General features: G+C 41.4%; 1 protein-coding gene across 5 annotated transcripts in view; it reads left to right on the top strand.

The window, feature by feature from the left end:
* The window catches only part of LOC101474336 (protein Dok-7), a 27,479-nt gene continuing 5,146 nt past the window's right edge, over nt 1-22,333 (top strand). Inside the window, exons 1-10 of one of the 5 annotated variants that reach the window (XM_012919206.4) lie at nt 1-200; nt 312-357; nt 1,155-1,237; nt 1,892-2,042; nt 3,711-3,911; nt 9,459-9,578; nt 12,195-12,302; nt 12,867-13,741; nt 20,000-20,071; nt 21,254-21,310. In XM_012919206.4, the coding sequence (XP_012774660.2) occupies nt 147-200; nt 312-357; nt 1,155-1,237; nt 1,892-2,042; nt 3,711-3,911; nt 9,459-9,578; nt 12,195-12,302; nt 12,867-13,741; nt 20,000-20,071; nt 21,254-21,310 (1,767 nt within the window). In that variant the 5' untranslated portion in view covers nt 1-146. Of the gene's footprint in view, nt 201-311; nt 358-1,154; nt 1,238-1,891; nt 2,043-3,710; nt 3,912-9,458; nt 9,579-12,191; nt 12,303-12,866; nt 13,742-19,999; nt 20,072-21,253; nt 21,311-22,333 lie in introns of all 5 variants that reach the window. The other 4 variants (XM_012919203.4, XM_012919208.4, XM_012919210.4 and 1 more) reach the window with 4 other exon arrangements.

Genomic DNA, 22,333 nt, shown 5'->3' on the forward strand with positions numbered 1-22,333 from the left:
CTCACTGCCTCGGTGGTCTGATGGCGCAGGAGGCAGGGTGCAGTCTGCCGGCGGGGGCCCGGACTCCAAAGGCTATTTTGAAAAGTGAGCCCCTGTACGCACGCACACACACACGCACACGCAGCTGCTCGAAACCATGACAGAAGATGACGGACACAGTTGTCGCGGAGGGACAAGTCAAGTTTAGAGATGGAAAAAAGGTTAATTCCACATATTTGCGTCTCATTTTTCACTTTAAATGTGCTCCCATGCCTCTAGGCCAAATACAGGAATCTCCTTTGTGATTTACTTCTTTCCAAACTTCTTCACAGTGGAAGACTCGGTGGGTCGTTCTTCGGAAGCCCTCTCCGGTCGCAGGTTCGTGTCTTTTTTGGCTTCACTTAATTCCCACCCAGATTTTAACATTTCCACGGTGACACTACGATCTGTTGATTGATTCGTGTAACGATGCACTAAACTCTTTGATTTTCCTCCACTTAAACTGATACCAACTTGTCAGTTGGTCTCTTGGCTGTGCGCCACTGAGCGCGTAACGCAACGTATCCGCGTAAACACGTGCGGACATTGTGCAATGCATCAGGTCAATCGATCGAGTGAAGGTATTTTCTGTAATTGATCAGAAAAAATTTGAGTCTGGATATTAAATCCTGGAGGGGGACTTTTGGTGCCAGTTCGAATTAGGGTTAATAATTTGAAAACCTCCCAGTCAAAATCATAAACTGTCACAGTGCATTGTCTTCTCTGTAGCTTGCCATGACTGGGGGCGCATGTCTTGAAATCTAAACAGAGATTAATTTGAGATGCTGTGGAGACAGACATAGATCCTCTGAGCATACAAAAACATATGGCCCAGTGCGCTGCTGCTCTGTCCCTGGAAGAAAAAAATGGCAAGAGTGGTGGGAATAATGGGCAACTCTGCTCTGTACCCTGTGACTGTGCTTGTGTGTGTCAAAACCTGTGTGAGCTTGTGGCTCGCTTTCATTATAAGCTGGATCAATTCATTGTTTTAGGGTTTGTTATGACAGCTGTGCCATAGTAGACAGCAGGCATGCAGCAGGGATTACAACAAGTGACACTTGTATTATTCTGCTATTAAACACGAAATGTACTTTTGACTCTGTCGGCCTGTAATGTTTTTCTCCGCACGTGGTCAGACTGCCTGTCCTTGCTGGTGTATAAGAAGAAAGGGAAGGAGAAGGGCAGCGGCCACAAGGAGAGGCTGAATGTAACACTGGAGGTAAGTTAAGCAGCAGAACAAAGCCTGGCTGTCTCTGATCTCAAGTGCAGGTGCTCTGTACTGGTAGCAGCTCTTTAGTAGTTCTCCTTCACATAAATAAGCCTTTCTAAGCTACAGCTTTTAGGAGACTGCTGTCTCTTCTAGGTACTATAATGTAAATGCCACATGGATAGATAAGGGTAAAGTGGGTTTTGGAGTAAGCTGCTCAAATAGTCAAAAGGGAACTAAAGATGAATAGGGGCACTTTCTGAAAATACCCAATAGGGATGACTCATACTTATTTATCCTCTATATATTAAAAAATAAAAGCAACTTCAAAGTGCACATCATCAGTATCTGAATGAACTCTTTTGTAGAAACAATGTGATCTCATCAGTAAACTGACACCAAATGAACCGGAGGTTTACACACGCTCTTGTAAAATAAACAAGCTGTTTTCTCTGAATCGAGATCTCACTCGTTGATATTACAAATCTTTTTGAGCTTTGGTGTCATGTCACCAAAAAGCTAGAAAAGTATTACACCTGATGTCAGAATTTCATCTATCTGACCTGAGTTACTCCAGACTAGATCTGTTCCATCTCCATTCAATTTCTAAGGAGCATATCAGTAGTAAAACGCAAACTCTACCTTTGGTTTACTCTGCTTCTTCAGGGGATCTGTGGCGTGGAGCCAGGGCTCGGATACGATGGCGTGTCCTACACCCTCTCCATCCTTTGCTTGGCACACATGCTGGTCCTTGGGTTCAACAACCGGGACACCCTGCTGGCCTGGGATGCCCGCATCCGCTACAGCTTGGGAGAAGGTCAGTGGTTTGGCCTTGTGTAGGTGTAGCATTCTCTAAGTAGAATAGTAGCTCTAGTAGTTGTAGTTATTGTCTCATGACTGCTCATAAGAGTAGTTTCCTTGATCTCTGTTGATCTGACCAGAAGCTTACTTTTAATAAAAAATGTGTGGAGAGGCAGAAATTTCAGCAGATTCTACAGACTTAATTGACTTATTGCCATTATTCACTGTTCAAATACTCCTTTTTAAAAATTTAGAGCATTGTATTCTTACTTATCTACTGAATTGAATTGAATTTCTCACACTGCAAACATTAAACTTTGAAAGTGATCCTCTGTGTGTAAACTTGTGTAAATACATCCCAATTTCCTCATTATAAGGGATATTGAAAAGTAAAGCAATGATAGAAATATATCACCGGTACAGTTTAAAAGGAAAACAAAAACTATTCCAGCCGAACATTTCAAACAGCCATAAATACGAATGTTTAATCTATTATTTAAAACTCTCAGTTATATCTCAGTAGTTGGCCTAAAATCGTCCCGCTGAGAACTTTCAGAAACACTCTGATCCTGTTCAATGTTTCTCCTAAACTAGTCTTATTAACCATCACCAATATTAATAACTTATTGAAGCTCGGGTCTAATTTTGAACAGCCATGCTGTGAGATGAACTGATATTTCTTTTGAGCAGCACCAGCTGGTCCTATCACTGCTTATATTTCTAAACATTTCTCTGACCATGCAATTCATCCTCCTCCTCCTAAAATATCACCTTCAGGATATTTACAAATGTCCATCTTGTTCCTTAATGTTATTATCCACAAGCATTCTGATCCTCCACCACTACGTAGAAGTCACACAGTGTTATCTACCTTTGAAATCCACAAATGGCCGGTTCTTGATTTGCCTTTTAGGTTGTAATGTCACAGAGCATTATTTTTTTTGCCAGTCTAAGTATTAAGATTAAATCTTAGAAATATTTTGGGTTAACATCACTCAATAAAACTGAGCACTTTTGTTTTCTGGAAACTATCTCCCCTCAATTTACACTGCTGTTTAAGCTGCCAGTTTTTTAAAATTATTATTTTTATTATTTTGCTTTTGCCTGTAAAGCTCCCTTCTGTTTCACATTATTTCATCATTGGAGCATTTAGCTCCTCTCAAAGCCTCAAAGCCTGCTTGTTGCTCTAGCTCTTCGCTCAGGGCGACAAAGTGAGCTTGATCTATTACGTCTTTACATAATGTTTCTTTGAAAGTGTTTTTTTATAGATTTTTAGATGATTTATTTCGTGCTTAGTCACCTACACGGTGAAGGATAATTCCTATCATTTACTTGGCTCTTTCACTCCCATGCTTGTACTCTGTATGTGGCACTGTGCAGTACATGGCTTTGAGAGGGAGAGGCAGTCCTTGGCACCGCACTGGGGCCATCTGCACAAACTGGGCAATGACAAATTGCAGCCTGCCAGGCTTAAAAAACTGCTCAATCATTATTGCCACAGTCATCAGTTACGTGGTGCATATGTGTTTATGCACGTGTGTGTTTTTATGCTCCACCTCATTTGTTACGTGATGGATGGATCAGTGGCACTTTAGTTGTCTGCAGCCTAAGTGATTCGAAGCCATCATGATTGCATGGCCATGAAACGCTCTTTTCAAATGTCTGTCTTTCTTCTCCCTGCCAGTCCACAGGTTTAGCGTCAACGTTGAACCAGGTACCAAACTGGAAAGCGGTCCTGCGTCACTCCACCTGTGCAACAACTTGCTGGTCCTCACCAGAGGCCTCCCTCCCGTCGTCGTTGGCCACTGGAAGTTGTCGGCGTTACGTCGCTACGGTGCTGTGCCAAATGGCTTCGTGTTCGAGGGAGGGACTCGGTGTGGATATTGTAAGTATCTGGTGGACTGAGAAGCTTTAATTTATTTAGCCCTACAGCCTGCACCCAGAAATGAAACACTCTGACATTACCAAGTGAAAAATCATCACTCGCAGTGCCGTACTACATCACGTCCTTTGATGTTATTATTTGTTATGTTTTAGTGGATGATGTCAGATCAGAGATTACAAAACTTCAATGCGATCTCAGTCCCTCAGAATCAAAGACCTTTATATGTTCAGTCAGGTGAAATCTGACATTGTCGACATATAGACATGAAAGGGCTTGTACGTTGACAAAACAGGCCCACATTTATAAAGTGTTCTGGAGCTTTTGATCATGTTACATGACCTTCCTCAGCAGATGAAACTTCCCCTTTTGTCATGAAATTACAGATGTTTTTCTTCTTTTTCTCCATTCTTGACGTATTAGCCTAAGCTGAAAAGTTCATTTTGGAAACTGTAGTTGAGAAAACAGTTTCACTGTTCATTCAGTTGCTGTTGCGCTCATTGCTTTCAATCATATTCTATTGCAGTAATTTAAAGCTCCAAAAGAACTACTAAATGAACTGACAGTCCATTTAATACGTTTTTTAAAAAATTTTAAATATAAAATCATACAAGGTGTGAGCTCGAATGACCACAGAGAAAACTGTGCCTGGTTAATCACAGATTGTGCTCGTCCTCTAGAGACAACCCGAGTATATTCACGGAAATTCAAGGTCTCACTCACTCAAGTGGAAATTGCACACTGAAGGACGCAACAGAAGAAAGTCACCGCCTGTGAGAATTCATTCAGCCACCAAAGACAGATGTTCATCTTAACAATACTTGAAGCTCAACTTTAAAATCTAACCAACCGTTCTTTAGTTAATTCTTTGGTCCAGAAACAGTTGATAGAGTGCACAATCACAGCAGCAGTTCCACTTTTAAAAAGGTCTTTACTTAGGTTAATATAACCTCCTTTAAAGTTTGCTTCAGTGCTCACGGGTTAATAGAGCTGTCACACTAACGCTAACACACCTTTGCAAAAACGTGATTTATTACAAGTGTTTATAGCGTAACTATATCCACTTTCTATGTATGAACCCTCCACACTGCCCACCTGCCCACCAAATAATGGCATGTATGTGTGTGTTTGTGTTGTTGCCAGGGTTTAGATATCCTCTGAATGTCCAGCTCATGTGGGCATGAATGTAAAGAATGACTGGCAGCTTTATGTTTTTAGGTGGGATGTGTGTGTGTGTGTGTGTGTGTGTGTGTGTGTGTGTGTGTGTGTGTGTGTGTGTGTGTGTGTGTGTGTGTGTGTGTGTGTGAATTAGAGAGGGAGGGGCCAGATACATGGACAAAGGTGATAATGGAACCTGTTTGAAGTTTTCAAGTTGCTGTCACCCAGGTATCTGGAAATACAAGATTAAATTTTTCATTTAGTTAGAACTCTTTGTCCTTGTATGCTGCTTTGCGATTGTCTGTGTTTTTGAGTGTGTGTGTGTGTGTACAAGAATAACCACAAGGTCTGGTTTCAGTGTTCTGATGAGCAACATCTATAAATACCAGTCACTCCCCTGTAGTGGACACTCAGCCAGTCACAAATTCCCTGGTGGCTGCATGTCCAATCATAGTTTTCCCCTTCATCTGATCTGCATATTACCCAGCAGTCACAGGGGCAGTAGGAAGAGACTCTCTTGGCATAGCACGAGAAGCAGAAAGATGTGAGAGTCGAGTAGGCAACTGACATTCCTTGCATGAGTGCAAGGTAAAGCGGAGTGTTAGTTTACATTTTCACATGTTTATTTGTAGTTGGTGAGTACATGTGACACGTCCACACCGAGCAGTAGTTTTGTGGAGTGCAGGCTTTCAACATTTCGCATCTAACTCTACCAGACACCTCGCCAGAGCTAATCTATAGAGGCTATAACGAAAACTGATATTTTTTTGCAGAATGAACATCATATTTTTGGGCCATGCCTTGTTCTCTGTAGATCCTCTTGTAAATGCTCTCATGAAACTGGAAACAATGCTTTCTAAATAAGCCAGAAGAGCCACACTTTAACGTCAACGAAGGAAGAGTGGTACAGTGGTTAGCATTCTCATATCTAGTGTCAGTGTCACTGCTGGTAGCATGAGGCGACACCTACAGATGTTGCACAGGCAATCCAGCTCCTCCAGGATGGCACATCAATACGTGCTACTGCCAGAAGGTTTGTCTCCCAACACAGTCTCAAGAGCATGGAGGAGATTTTAGGAGAGAGGCTGGAGATCTGTCAGAATACTAAAAAAAGACCTTCAGTGGCCCTCTGGTGTGAATGTCTCTGACAAAACCATCCAGGACCAAACTTCGCCTGTCGCCTGAGGGCCCGACATCCTCTATGGACCCTGCACCTACTGGCTAGCACTACTGGAACTGGCAGGTCTACCACTGGGACCCTGTGCTTTTCACATATTAGGTTCTCCCTGTGAACACATGACAGGCCTGAAAAGGTCTGGAGAAGCCATGGAGAATATTATGCTGCTTATAACATTTTGTTAGTCACAGACCTCTACAGGCTAGAGAATGGCACACTGACTGCCAGGTATCAGGATGTGGTCCTTGGACTTACTGACAGAGCATACAGTGCTGCATCATGATCCACAACAGGGCCCGGCCTCTTGTGTCAAGAGTGCAACTTTTCCTGGATGTTGAAGAAATGAATACCATTAGTCCCTGGCCCACACCTGCCTGAACTAAATCCATTTGAACACCTCTGGGAAATTATGTTTTCATTGTTGCCAGGCATGCATACAAGCATGTGGGGGGCATACAAACCAGGCAAAATGGCCTAGCCTGCTGAATCTTTTTTCACTTTGAATTCAGCACTCTGCAGGCCGACAAATTTAATATCCATCAAATGACGTGGTATTTTTTTCGTTCCTAACACATTACCCAGTCCATATCAGTATAAGTATCCAGCATGATATTTTTCCCAGTTGAGATCTAAAGTGTTTTCAAACTGTTCCCTGAATTTTGCTTAAGTTGTGTGTTTTCTGCTGCAAATATTGTGCGATTCCTTTACCACTCTATGCTTGGGGATACTTGGTAATAAAATATGAGTGTATTTAGCTCTACTCGAGTTATCAGTCTCATTAAATCTGTTCAGTAAGCAGAGGAAATTATACTGTTTATCACTCCGCTTTTAATCATGGACAATCTTATGATCTCTATTCATCATTGGAGAAATCACAGCGCTCTTTCACAGACCAGCAATTTTGTGTGGTCCTCTTTGTAAATTTTAAAGGTTCCCAGAAGATTATTATAACATCATCAGTGCAAAGATGTGCAAATGCATTGGAATAATTATGCTAAATGAGACTAACAGTTCTGTGGCCCTTTTTTTGCTACAGAAAGCTGGTAGAACTGCTCTTGCTCTTGTCAAGTCCTGCAGTACTTTCTGCTGCATCTGCATTTTCAAAGTCGGCTTCAGAATTAAAGACATGCACTGTAGTAATGATGACAAGCCTTTTTAGTGTCATGGGCACTAATCATGCACACTCAGATAGCCAACAGACCAGGCGGTCCTTTGGGATAGCAGTAATCAGTAATCAGGTCTTCACGGTTGCCTGTTGGGTGTGTGCCTTGGGTTGTAGAGTCACATGCATGCACTTTGTAGCAGTGTAAAGTGATATCAGAGCCCCTTCTATTAGATGTGATAATGAGGCCACTGTGTTCTGTAACCGATGATGTTTGGAAGAGAGCCTGCATCTTAGCTGGATGGATATTTCCTGGCTTATCAGGGCCGCACATGTTCACGGCGACCTGGTTACACAGAAACTCACGCACATCCACACACGCGTCTTTATGCACACGTGCAGAGACGTAAATGACGCTCCGCAGAGTTTGGATCGCCGTCAAGTCCTGTGATCCAGATAAAAGCAATTTTAAGCTCACATGCTATGTCAGCAATTGTTCAGTGCCTCTCAGTGGGTAATGGCACACCCACCCCGATCTTGTAGTATGTTAATGCACGTGTTACAGCATTTTTCTTTCGTGTCGTACATTGCACACTTTTTTCCATCCTTTAGTTTATTCCCTGTTCTCTTGATGAAAGGGCATTTTAAAAGTAAATCTAACTTTAGCAACTCTCTTGTCTTTTGATAAAGTGTCAAGTGATCCACAGAGGTTAAAATGTCTCTTGCTGTCTCAATCTGTCATTAGAAATGATTTTTTTCTCTTGAAGTGAAACAGTCAAAGCCATCGGGCATCCTTCAGTAGACTGGGTGTTGGATCAAAACCAAACAATGAAAATCCAGCAGATATTAAAAACAGACTGACTGACTGGACAAGTCTTCTTAAAATAGTTTTTAGTTAGTTTAGATGAACACAAATCCCCTGCACACAGGAATGTTTTTTTTCTTGTTTTCAGTGGAAAACGCCGCCGCAACAAGCAAATAAAAACCTGTTTCTTTGAAGATGAATTGTCATACAGCAGAGTTTTGTAAATTTGTGAGAAATAAATGAGAAGTGTGTACAAAAAGGTCTCATCGCTACAACATCCCCAGAGATAATTGCAGAAAAAAAGAGTTTATTTCAACCTAACATATACCAGTTACTCTGACTGCTACGATGTGTCTTCTTTGTTTAAAGGGGGGCTAATATTATGCTAATTTCCACCTCCGTATTTTTTTTGTATGATTCATAGGTCTAATAGCTCTCACTCTCTCTCACACACATACACACTTTTTTAGCAAAGTGCTTGCTTTCATAGGTCTTGTGGTGGAAAACTGACTGAAGCAGTGTGTCGCTATCACGCTGTTCCACTGACTCAGGGAAAATGCAACACATAATTCAGCTAATGCATTTCCATTACATTTAATGTTCAGTGGTGATATAAACGAGAAACTCTTTTCAATTATTCAGTCTGAGGAGCCACACGGTCATCTGAAAGCATATTGTACCAGCGCTCCTTATTTATTAAAGGAGGGGGCACAATTTCTTTGTGACATTTGGGTTTTTCCTTTAAGAAAATTACTACTATTGAAAATACATTTAAAAGACTGAGTGGCATTATTTAGGACTGAATGATGTTATCATGCCAATAGATTGTGTGTACAATTTTCTGTTTGGGATTCTGAGCTGCTTTTATATTAACAGCAAACTCAGTTTCATACGTTTGTTTTCTTTCTTAGCCAAAACCCTGAGTAATGCCTTGATTTATGGCTGTTTCCCCCCCCCCCCCCCTAAATGTTTGTAGCGTGAAGTTTTGATGTTACATTATTATTTTTTTTTTTTTTTTTTACTTATTTTTTCCCTTCCTTTTGTTTTCCCTGACATCCACCTCTGTGTGGGTTTTATAGGAGAGTGGGAGCTTGAATTGATAGACATTTTATGTAACCTTTAAAAAAATAGCTTTGCCTTCACAGCAGGCTTCTGAACCACAGTGAATATTATTTGACCTTGTTTAAAAATGTTTCACTCAATATTTCAGCAATTTACTACAGCAGTTTTCTCACTTCTGCTGTCTGTTATATTATTTATTAAACTGCTTTTTATGGTATACACATTATCTCCTCTTCGCTTGTCCAGGGGCTGGTGTTTTCTTCTTGTCCTGTTCAGAAGGAGAGCAGATCAGTTTCCTATTCGACTGCATCGTCAGGGGCATCAACCCCAGCAGGGCACCACATGGCCTGCAACCTGACCTGCCAGGTAAAAACACTTAGAAACTGCAAACAGAACACAAGTGAAATTTGTCAGGAATATGTTTACAAAAGTGTGCAAGTAAAAAAATGTAGGTAAAAGATGGACAGGCCTTGGTGATAAGACTGTGGACAGCTGTTGTGGTGGTGATGTGTTTTACTTTAGTCCTTAATAGTCCCACATTTTCAGAGGATCAGAAATAATCAGTCTGTTTGTGTAATTTTATATATGAGCCCGAAAGCAATGCCAGTATAAGCTGGGATAGCTAGGAAGCTATTATTTCCATGTTTAGAAGAACAACTTCCAAACAAGTCAAGGACACTTGACTCGGTTTGTGACTTCCATGAAAAGATTTACCGCCTGTTTCCTGCACATGTTTAACATTTGTGTCAGGCGCCACAGTAACAGAAACACCACATGCTTTATGCCCCCAAGACTCATGCTGTAGATTAAGGGTGTCATTCCTTTGTGTGTGACTTGTGCTTTACTGTAATATATTTCTAATTCCACAGTAATTTTTGCTCCAGGAACTGAATAGAGAGTTTGAATAAACATTACCTTAGCATCAACGTATAATTTTTACAGTTTGTAGTGAAATGAACATTGACACAGCATTGCACATTAGCTAGCATTACTACACTTTTTCTGCATTCAAACTTAAAATAGTATGTCTTTTTTCACCCGGACCCATTTCCCCCCCAGTCATCCATCATACTGGAAGTCTCTGAAGAATTATTTATATCTCACATGTCAGTAAGCACAGCGCTGTACTGAAGTTTTATACCACTGAGGACAAATATCAGTCCTAAGACTTGTTCTTCTTTAACAGCAAGGGCTTTGCCAGCTTACTAGGACAGGTTTTTATCTGCGTTAACATTTGCATACTGAATCTATGCTTTTCCTCATATTCTCTGCCTGTTGTTGTTTCATTTCTTTGTGTATTCCCTCTTTAGATTAGCTGAATTATGTGAAATCATAGCCAGGAATAATAAATATTCTTGAACTCATGCATAAGACAAACAAACAAAACAGAAGAGCCAGTGATTAAAAACATTGCTCCATAGCCCCCCAGTACTGTTCAGTAGCTCCAGAGGATACCTTTAAATATAGTGTTTAGGTAGGTCTATACATTTCTGAACAGTGACAAAAGTTGGAAACTATGTATAAGAATGACTCATGAAAATGTCTGTGTAGGTTCTCAGTCATCAAGGTCACGGCAGTACAAAGAGCCTGGAAAGAAAGAGACTTGACTTCTCTAAGTTTCTTTTTCCTTTCCAAGCTCCTTATACTCATGAAAATGATAAATGCAGTACTGTTCAGCTAAAGCTGCAAATTCTGCACTTTAAGCCCACATTCATTACATAACTTTAGGCGCTACATATTTTATTTTTCGCTTACTATAAATCTATATTTAAAGATAAACATTGCAAGTGCAAATACTGGTATTGGAGTAAAACATGTGTACAGACAAACTAGGACTAGATCAAACAAAATCAGGGCAAATAGCTGTGTGAATGCGTTGAATATCTGGGTCAACCAGTTTGACAGGAATGGGGGAAAAATGAATTCCAGGTTGAAAATAAACCAAAGTTTATTCCAGCATTAACCAGCCTGCGTCATCAGCTATGAGGCCCACTGTAACCCCACTGTGACATTCAGTGCTGAGAACTGGCTATAATTAGTCAAGTAGCTACGTTAGCAAATGTTAGCTGACACCTCACATAGTGTAGTGAAGAAACTTGGCATCTACATATTAGCATTAGCTGCTGGAGTCCAGGGAGTAGAGTTCCAGGTGTTAGGTTGTTGACACCTATACAAGCACCCACTGACCCACTGCAATGTGCGGACACTGGTGCGCAGACACACTGGTGCGCACACACAAACAGGAGCCATGCTGCCCCTCTAACACTCACTCACCTCTACAGTATGTATATATAGCAGGAATTAGGAGTGTAATTAGCAAGGTTTTACACAAAATTAGTGTTGTAACAGATTGTCGAGGCGCCTATAGCGTCCTCGGGAGATGTTAAATTTACAAGCTGTTGAAAGAATTAGATGGACACACACACACATGCACACACACTCATATTTTAAAGAGCAGTCTGATAAATGCAGCAGATGTCTTACAACTTTAGTTTTGATTTTATACATTTTGTATTAAGATCACAGCAGCATCTGAAATATACTTAACACAATGAAACACTTTATTATTGTGCTTAAAAAAAGTCAAATGTCAATGGCCTGGTGTTTTATTCTGCAATGTAACTTCATGTGAAACTAAAAGCACACTCCACCATTCAGTAGAACCACCTTTCGTAGTAGTAACTTGAAGTATAATTTTCATGAACTTATTAAATCATCTCATTGTTGTGGACGAATTTCGGCCATGTCTTCTTTACAGTGTCGGTAGATTGAGGTTTGTAGGTGTGTCCTACCTTTCCGCCCTGTTTCTGCTCCCATCCCGATTTTTAGATTTGTTGCTGTCATCAACTTAAAAGCAAAAACAAAAACAATGAGCTAACATTTTTCATTAAATAGTAAAATGTCTCAGATTTCTGTGTTGTAAAGTATGGCTTAATGAGATTTGCAAATAACTGTTCATTCAATTATTTATTTACGTAGCAGATCCCAGTGCCGATCCAGCTTCAGCAGAGGAACGAATCAACCTCGAGGCATCAGTGCTGGAGAAAAGACTGAGCATGTTGTCTCAGTGCAGCTTAGCAAGCAGCACAGGTACGTTATTTTGTAAAGTTCACCTCAGCTTATACAACCAACACATAACTCTTTTCATAATGTTTCATAAGGAAAAATTGCATCATCTGAGGACCTTCAGATGTTTCTGTGAACTATGAATCTCTTTCACGTTGTTGCTCCGTGCATATTTGGACCGCTGACCTGACCACACAGTCGTTTAATCCCTGCTCTATATTCATGCTGCTATTTCGGGATTTTCATCGTAATTATGTGTGTACATATGTGAATGTCAGTATAGTCAGAGCAGATGATTCATGTCTGCTGAGAGTTAGTGAAATAAATATTTCCTTTTCCTGCCTGCACTGATTAGCAGCACCTGTTAATGACCTGTACTGTAATTAATGAGCAGATGATTGAACACTGACTTCACAGAGTTGTAATAATTTGCCCACAGCACCAAGTTAAAGGTGTGATTTATATATTATTGATTAAACATCACTATCTGCAGTTTAACTTGGCGTTTGGTGCTTACAAACTGATTTATTTCAGTGTGTGTCTCACTTATTACTCATTACAGTCAATTACCTTTCTCTCCCTCTTCAGCCTCCTCTTACAGCTGCAGTACATCTGTTGCTGGAGATGACCACAGCAGTATTTCCAGCTCTTCCTCCAGTCAATCAGATGCGAGCTATGGAAGCAGACTTCCAGTGTGGGCGGAGCCATTAGGCAGACTGCACCTCTCCAGTGAGACAGCTTCAAGCTCTTCCACGCTGAAAGCACTGGCCAGTTCAGATGACCGGCTTTATTCTGCTGTAGTGGGAGGCTCCAGGAGCCATCCCTCCTCCACCCACATCCATCCTCGCGGTCTCCATGACAGCGGGCGGCAGAGTTCATTAGACAGTGGGATTGGGATAGCAACAGGCAGCCACTCTTCTTACTCAGGGAGCTATTCCTCATGTACGGGGAGTCTGGACATGGCCAGCGGGGGAGTAGGGGAGGAATTTGGCTCGGTGGCCAGCCTTCCTCCTGCTCCTTCTTTTCCTTCCTCACCTCCTTCTGCACCACCGCCAACTCCTCCTTCTTCTCCTTTTCAACCCATGCTTATCCCAGAGGGGAACACAGCCTCCTGTTCCTGCTCCTCCAGATCTGCATCTCGTACATCTCGAAGGCATAGTGAAGAATACCGGATTCCCAGTCTGCTTAGACTGTGGTATGATACCCCCAGGAGTCTGCTCCGAGCTCAACCTCAAAAGAAGCCATGGTCCCACGGAGCCCAGTCTGAGCTCAGCAAAGACAATAAGAGCAGTGGAGATGGAGGTGATGGTCAGGGACAAGGAGGAGTGATGGCTCAGCGTCAAGTCATGATGCAGCGCTCACACTCCTGGGGTAGCGAGAGGGCGCCCTCTGTGGACAGTGAGGGGAGGGCCACACCCAGACCCTTGTTGGTCCCTGGAGGCTTGTTTAATGCAGAAAAGCAGGTACAGGGAGGGTCACAGTGTTTCACTCCCTCATTCTGTTCTCTCTGCTGTTTCCATAAAGAAACAAAACAAATGAAATACTAATAATTACCAATCATTAAGTTAATCACTCTTGCTAATCATGCTATACTTTGCCCCCACTAATGCAAATCTCCATAACTCACTAAATAAACCCACTATGGCGTATTTCTATTCTTATGCTATTAAAAGAGATCTTATGTAACTCTCCTGTGTAAATAGGCAAGAACGTGCTCCCAAGTAGAGTTTGGAAGTTATGGGAATAGGAAAGAGAGCAAGATGACTATAAGTGATATTCCTGAAAATCTGGGACCTGTTGTCAAAAATATTTAGCTCTACTAGAGTTGAGGTACCTCAGTGAAATTAGTAGAAAATAAATAATTCCCTGTCTAATAAAAGAAAACCTTCTGTGTTCAAACCCCTATTTGTGTGAAAGTACTGAAACATTATTATTTATTATTGCATTTAAAGAAGTATAGTCAATCATTTTGCAGAATAAGACCCTGAGTTACTAAAATACAACACAAAAATATCACTCGCCAGATTTTTTCCTGCTTTCAAAGAGACATTTTAATGTCATCATGTCTAGAAAACATATAAACAATTTCATCATGTAGTTTTTTTTTTTTAAATTTCAGCTTCATTTGTATTTTTATTTATCTTTCAACGGTAAAAGAATCCTCAGAAAACTTCCTGGATCAACGTCAAGTAAAGGTGAATCAAATCTGTCTGTAACTTAAAAAACAGACAAATCAACCACCTTAGTGCAGCAAATAAGCCTGAATCACATCCCTCAAAGGTTCAAAAACACTGGTTTTATTAATAAAATCTATAATGTTCTATTTTATGTTCTTTAATTAAAATTAAAATAAACCACAGCTGTTAATGCTGTGATATATATGCAACATCTGCAGAAAAAAGTTAAACTATTGTATTTACATCCACCTATCAATAATTCTATGTAGACCGAATACTCCAATTATCTATTTAGTATTTTTTCTCTTTAATGTCAGAAATTCTGTTGCTAGTAAAATCAAGAGGAAAAATATTTAAGAGCTTGGATTAAAACAGAAACTTGCAGTGGAAGTTAGTTGAAAGTGGAACACCAACACCTGCTAAAATATACCCTTAAACAGTAATTTGGTGACTTTTTTAGTGGGTTTTCTTTTTAAATTAATAGCACCAGAGATCTCAACTTAAGTCTATTTTAATAAGTCTATGGTCTATTTTCCTAAAGCACTTTTCCTCTGTTTGCCCTCTGCTTCACAGTATTACATAACCCTGCAGTGTTTGCAACTGATGCAGCAGCGCTTCAAGCAGCAATTATCTGGCCTTTTCACATAGACACCACTACTTGCTTTGGAACTAATGACTAACTTGGGTGGCTGCTTTTGTAATTGTGATTTACAGTACAGTCGATGCTTTAAAGGATCATTAGGAAGCTGAAAAAACTGTGGAGGGGAGAAAAAATCTGCCAGAGGAGCAGAAAAGTAGGAAGAATGAATTTCTCTATAAAATATTCTTTTCTGTGATTCAAGCTGAGGCGCTCTAGCATTGCAAACCCTTATCGATGTATCACAGGGCTTTAGGGACAAAACTTTTTTCCTTTCATTTGTTTTAAAATGTGATTTCTTTTTCGCTTCGTTCTGTTCTACAGTGCGGTGCTTTTCTGCACTTGCAGCATGCTTCCTGTGTCTCTTCCATATGGGCAGTTTAGGGTCCAAATGATTTTAGATGCCTTTGGCCTGAAAACCACAGGGTGAGGAACCATGGTGAGAAGACTTAGAAACAGGCAGAAGTATGTGTGAACCAAAGCCAGGTTCTTCTCACTGTGAGGTGACAGTTCCACCCGCTGAGCCACTCAATCGCCCATATAGGAAAACAAAATCAGTGTGGGTGTCTGTCGCACACCTGTCTCGAGCTGGCGTTGTTTTTGATTTTCATACTTTTGTCTGAAACCTCAAATGCTCTCAGAAGAGACTTTCCCACATTGTGTGTAATTAATTTTTTGATGGGTTGTGAAAAGCGCTTCCCCCTTGTAACAGGCAAATTATCATCAGAACAGGAGAGGAAACAGCATGTCTTGTGATTTCTGACAGGTTGTGTAGGAGTGTGTGTGTGTGTTCATTATACAGCGTGCATGCTGCAGAGAGTGAGAGGGAGCAAAGGGGACTGAAAAAGTTAATAAGTAGTGATGAAACTGGCTGAAATCCTCAGAGAGGAGAATCCCACTGTGTGAAACACAAATGAGTTTTCCTTATTTTCATTCCTCAAGAGTTGGTGGTTCAGTGTAGCAGAAACTCAGCGTCCTTCATGTTTGGTAATGGTTAGAATACCTAAATTCTAGGGGTGCAACGATACTCGTATCGATATTGAACCGTTCGATACAGTGCTTTCGGTTCGGTACGCATATGTATCGAACAATACAAAATTTGTAATTTATTTTATCAACTTTCCTTCTGACGATACTGTCTGTGTTGAGCGCTCAGTGAATCTGCGTTCGACTACTCCGCCTAGGCTGCACTGTGGAGCGCAGATCCACTGAGCGTTCAACACAGACAGCATCGTCAGAAGGAAGAGCGCAGGGCAAGCTAGCGAGACAGAAGTTAAGCTCTCCTTGCAACATGGCAAATTGAACCTCCCCCACCCTCATTCAGATCTGGCGTTTGGAATTATTTTGGTTTTCATGTGACGTATGACCCTGAAGGTAAGCGCGTCATGGACTAAAGTAAAACAGTATGTTGGATGTGCCACGCAATGCTCAATTACATGGGTGGGAACTAGTGTGTTAGCGCAGTTAGCTCGTTAACGTGTTGGCCGTCTAGCCCCAAGCAGGGGTAGCTCGTTAACGGAGATTTGCCGTGTTGTGGCGTTAATGTCATTTCAACGAGATTAACACTGGCAGCACTAGTGGGAACACAACGAATATGACTGCAAATTTACGCCGACATCATCCTAGTGCAAAGACAAGTGGAAGCAGACAAAAACAACAAGCATGCATGCTACAAACTTTACCCGAGTCATTTAGACAGCCGTTAGCACATGATTCTCCTTATGGGGACCTGATATGTTTAATATTGTGGCGAGCTCAGACAAGGAGGAGACGGAGGTATCGTTTGGTCTTGCTTCCCGTGAGCTAGTCAGGGAGCACAGCCGTTTATTGACATCTGCAGAAGAACACTGCCGCTAGCTAACTGCTCAGCGCAGCAACCGCACAGCAACAACAACACACAGAGCGCCCTCTGACCCCGGAAGGACACACCGTCGCAGCGAGAGGGCGTCACCCGTCACTATGGCAACATAAACAAAACATAACTGTACAAACAGAACCCCGAACAGCCCTGACCCGCTACATAGTCCCCACCTAAGGGGTCAGTCGTCCCCGACGACCCCATTACCCCACACAAAGTCCTGCAAATGTCCAGGTGCCTTCTTTTGGCGCACCGGCCGGTCACGACTGGCGGGGGAAAAGTCACTCGGGTCAGAACATGGGGTGCCACCATCATCCCACTTCTGACACCAATGTGGCAAGCTCAGACAAGGAGGAGACGGAGGTGTCGTTTGGTCTTGCTTCCCGTGAGCTAGCCAGGGAGCACAGCCGTTTATTAACATCTGCAGAAGAACACTGCCGCTAGCTAACTGCTCAGCGCGGCAACCGCACAGCAACAACAACAACAACACACAGGGCGCCCTCTGACCCCGGAAGGACACACCGTCGCAGCGAGAGGGCGTCACCCGTCACTATGGCAACATAAACAAAACATAACTGTACAAACAGAACCCCGAACAGCCCTGACCGCTACAATATGCTGCTGAGAATATAGCCCAGAAGAAGCGTATAGTATAGCTTTAGCGTATAGTATAGATTTTGGAAAGAGCCATTTCTCTGTAATAAACTCTCTTTTCCAAAGATGAGTGATTCCTCAATCAGATACAGGGCTGGCAAAATCGCTAGCCCGACGTCCCGGGGCTAGCGATTTTTCCAGTCGGGCTACCAAAGATCTATCTCTGCCCTGCCCGTCGGGCTATTGTAGGAAGGAAAAATATATGTCAATGCTTTTGCATTCTTTCGGAAATGTAGCTGGGTAATTATGTCATTGGCATCGGTGAGCCACTGCCAATATGTGACATATTGAAATCGCGTTTGAATTTGCGCTTGTTCTTTGCAATCGCACACTGTGTATAGAGAGCGACAGCACTGATTGGTGAGTGATGATAATTTGCGCACCAATTCCTCTGACATCGTCTTATCAATCGTTAGCTTACTATGCAAACATGACAAGTGAAATCTCCCGCAGCAAGCTTAAACATATGAGAGGTTGATCGTGCAGAGAATCGCTGACCGTTATGTGAGTGCGTGTGTAAAAGCAGCAGGATATATATTTTAGTTCTGCTGAGCCAAATAAGACAGGTCAGGGTGAAGAAGTGACAGCCAAAGAAAAGCTTACCACAAAACGGAAAAGTTATGACAAATCAGACTATAAGGCAAAAAGAAAGTGCAGCTTTATGGTTTCATGGACAAAAGAATTTCTGTGGCTGCAACCAGGGCTGCACATAAGTGGTCCGCAGGTGCGCATTTGCTGTCAAAAAAACCCCAAAAAAACGCGCACAAGATATGAAGTTGCAACGCGTGTTTGCATACATAAGATTTTCTGGAGGAGGACAGACATTTGTTTAAAACTCTTAAAGATGTCGAAGAAGCTCCTTTAAGCAATTACTTTGGTGTTCCTCCACCTCCAAAGAAATGTCAGAAGGAGTCCGAACCACAAAAGAAGCGCGTATTCTCGGAAAAGTGGTTGCAGGAGGTGAGCTGGCTTCAAACAAATGATGTGCGGAATGTGCCGTGAAAATCCCACTCTAGCGGACAAAAACAGTGCCTTTTATATGGACGCAAACACGCGTTGCAACTTCTTATCTGGTGCGCATCTTTTATTTTGACAGCGAATGCGCACATGCGGACCACTTAACACTTAACTTAACATAATGTTCTGCCGGGTGTGTTGTTGGTTTTCTCTCGATTTCTGAGTCGACAAGCGCCTTTGTTACTGGGACCAGTCATTTTAAGAAAGGCCCCCATTAGAACCCATGAGAAATGCAAGAAATGCATTATTGCTCAGTCTGCAATATCTTTCCCAGAACAAACACCAATTGCAAATCACATACTAAAAATAAACCTGAAAAATCTGTTTAGAACAGCGTACTATGTTGCAAAGAGTGAACTACCACTGGCAAAATTTAGCAGTCTTTGCAAACTTCAAAAAGCAAATGGCCTAGATCTTGGTTCCACTTGTCTCTTACCCCAGACTTCAGTGGAAATTTCAAATTCAGGATCTGACACAGACTGATTCATGTCCTACACAGTTCTTACAAGTTCATAGAAATTTCTGTTCAATTAGAACCAAGTATTTGAGTTGATGATTGTAATTTTTATACAATGTTGTAATTTGTTTTTCAACAATTTTTTGATTAATGTTTTGTTTCCTTTACAATATTATACTTTAATGTATAATATTGTAAAGGAAACAAAACAGGAAACAAAACATCAATCAAAAAATTGCTCTCTTTTTTTATTCGGGCTACTTACATTTATTTTGGGCTACCAAAAACTGAAGAGTCCCTGCCCGAAGGGCTACCAGGGATTTTGAAATTTTGAGAGCCCTGAGATATATTTATTTTTTTAATTACTTTTGTTTCAGCAACATTACATTTAAAAACTGTACTTTTGAGTTAAAATATATATTTATAATTTTAATAAATGACAAATTAAAAAGGCATGAACATTTTTTTTGTATCGAAAAAATATCGAACCGTGACACCAAAGTATCGAACCGAACCGTGAATTTTGTGTATCGTTGCACCCCTACTAAATTCACGTGTACCATCATGTCTGTTGAGACAGACTGTATGATGGATAATATCTGTGAAACTCCAGCCTGCTGTGTTATTAGCTGCTGAGGAGAGGAGTCTGAGCCAGCTATCCTTTAGTCTGCCTCTAAAGATGTCAGCTCTAACCTCTCAGCTCTGCAGCTTTTTTTCCTCTTCACCTCTTGTTCTCTGTTCCCCCTTTTCCTAAGTCTTTCTCCAAACCAGTTTATTTTCAAGCCTCTTTGGCTATAGCTATTTTGCCTCCCTCCTCTGCATCCCCTTTCTCTGTACCTTAAAATCATGCCTTTTTCCTGAATTTTGCAGTAAAAGCAATTAACCGAGCCTTGACAGTATGTCCTCTTATCTCCCACCCAGTGCAGTCATGGTTTAGACAACTACATTACACAAGAGCAGTGGCGGTCAGTGAGGAACACAAGCTACACGCAGGTAAGATTGCATCTGCCCATTTTGGCTTGTGCAGGGCAGGAGCCATAAAATTACTTTTGTAAGATTAAAGCAGGTCTTCAGCTGCAAGAATACTCTGCCCTTTGGAATTAGAAGGGTTTCTGCACTGATTATCTCTAATGATTGCATCTTCAGTCACAATGTTAGAAAAAACAAACAAACAAACAAACAAACCCCAAATATGTATAAAAGCCAGGGGGAGTAGAGCTATTACCATTTAGTCAGCTGTGATAAAATAAAGAAGTTCACCTCACACAGATGTTGCTCCCAACACAAGTGTATTGTTTTTTTGTTTTGTTTTGATGCTATAGAATTAGATTTACTATAGAAAATTCAAATTCTGCTCGGAAACAAACACTGTAAGTAATAAATATTGTTAGTGGAAATGGCAGACATTCGGTCTTCTGTTCATGCATCCTGCAGTGACTGTTTTGACCTTTCCAAAAAGCAAAGTGGTCATTAAAATTCAAATGAACTAATAACACTCAGACAGTTGTATTTTAAGGTCTTTAGAGACTTGCACAGTGATCAGACGGGTATTTGGACCATTTCTCTGGTCTCATAAATAGATCTTGGATGTCTAACCTGAACGACTCTATCCACATCATGCCACAGCATCGATTGGGTTAAGGTCACGATTCCTTGAGTTGGCGATTCACAAGCATTCATTTTCTTCTTTTTCAACCTTTCATAGTTACAGTAATTGGTTTAATTGTTATGTGAATTACTGGCCTGAGGTACCAAAGCAGTCCCAAACAATATATATGTTGTAATCTACAGATGTGAGGGCTATAGGTCTGTAGTCCATGAGTCTGTCTATATCAGTCTTTTTGGGCATAGAAATGATAGCGGAGGCCTTCAGACAGGTGGGAACGGTGGCATGAGTCATGGAGAGTTTGAATAACCTGATGAGGATCCCTGCCAGTTGGTCCGCACAGGCTTTAACCACAGTCCCTGGGATGCTGTCCGGCCTTCCGGGATTCACCCCAGTCTCCTCCTGACCTCATGTTCCTGGAGGTACAGGGGGGATGTGCTGGGTGAAGGGGAGGTGGGGAGCAGGGTGAGTCGTGGAGGGGTGGTCTCAAACCAAGCAAAAAAGGTGTTGAGCTCCTCTGCAAGTTTGAGGCTGCTGTTAGATGCTTGTGCTGTTTCTACTCTTGATAGGATTGGCTGTCCACCATTACACGAAGAGCACGATGCTCAGTACTAAAGAACTCAAAGGTAAAAGCTCAAAGCGCCCGCAGCAATCTCTTCACATTAAAGTCTCTGTGTATGTGTCCACTATAAGAAAAAGGAAAAGTGTTAAAGGAAGGTCACTACAAACAAAATTACTGCTCTCTACATAAACATTTCAGTCTGATTCAACACTGCAAAACACTGACTGCTGAATGTCTTTTGAAATAACTTAATTTGAAAGAAAAAGGCAAAACACACCAAAATCCTAACTGTAAAGCATGGTGGCAGGGGCATCATGGCTTCGGCTGCCTTGCTACCTCAGGGGCTGGTCACACTGGGATTATGGAGGAAATTTAACAGAAAAGTGTCAAAGCTGTAGTTTATGACCTGAAGTGTGGGCAGCTAAGGTGATCAACAAGAAAACAACCCAAAGAAAAGAAATAAACCAAAAGAAAGGAACTGTTATCAAATGGTCAAGCACTGGCAGGTACTGACCTTCATTTTAATGAGCTGTTCGGACATGACCCGAAGAGTGTTTTTAAATCAAGACATCTCAGAAATCTTTGTCCTGTTTAACCTGCTCATCATCATACAGGAAACATCTGATACAGGCTGCTGCAGCTAAAAGAGGCTTAACGAGTTACCAAGTTAAGAGCTGACTTCTTCCATCTGGGCTGTAAATATTCACTACTTGTCTGAAATGAAGACAAAAATACAACTGCTTTTTGGTTATTAGTCAAACTGAAAAACTTAAAACATCAAGTTTTCATTAATATCTCTATACCTACACAACGTTTATGCTCGAAAAGGAGTAGAATGAAGTTTTAACTTTAAACCCCCCTTTTTCAAATTCCATTATTTACTAATCAATATTCAATCGATTATCCCAATGAACCAAAGCAGATACCCTTAGGCAAGGTTATGGACATGGATTCAGAGAGATGCAGGTTCCAAATTCTGCTTGCAGTGTGTCTAAAAGATGTGTGCATAGTATGTGGATTGTAATGTAGTGTCCCTGCAGATAAGCCTGTGGGGGTCACAAAAAGTTGGCAGGCAAACGAATTCTAG

Source organism: Maylandia zebra, linkage group LG6 (genome assembly GCF_041146795.1).
Source record: "Maylandia zebra isolate NMK-2024a linkage group LG6, Mzebra_GT3a, whole genome shotgun sequence".
NCBI classification, from domain to species: Eukaryota; Metazoa; Chordata; class Actinopteri; order Cichliformes; family Cichlidae; genus Maylandia; species Maylandia zebra.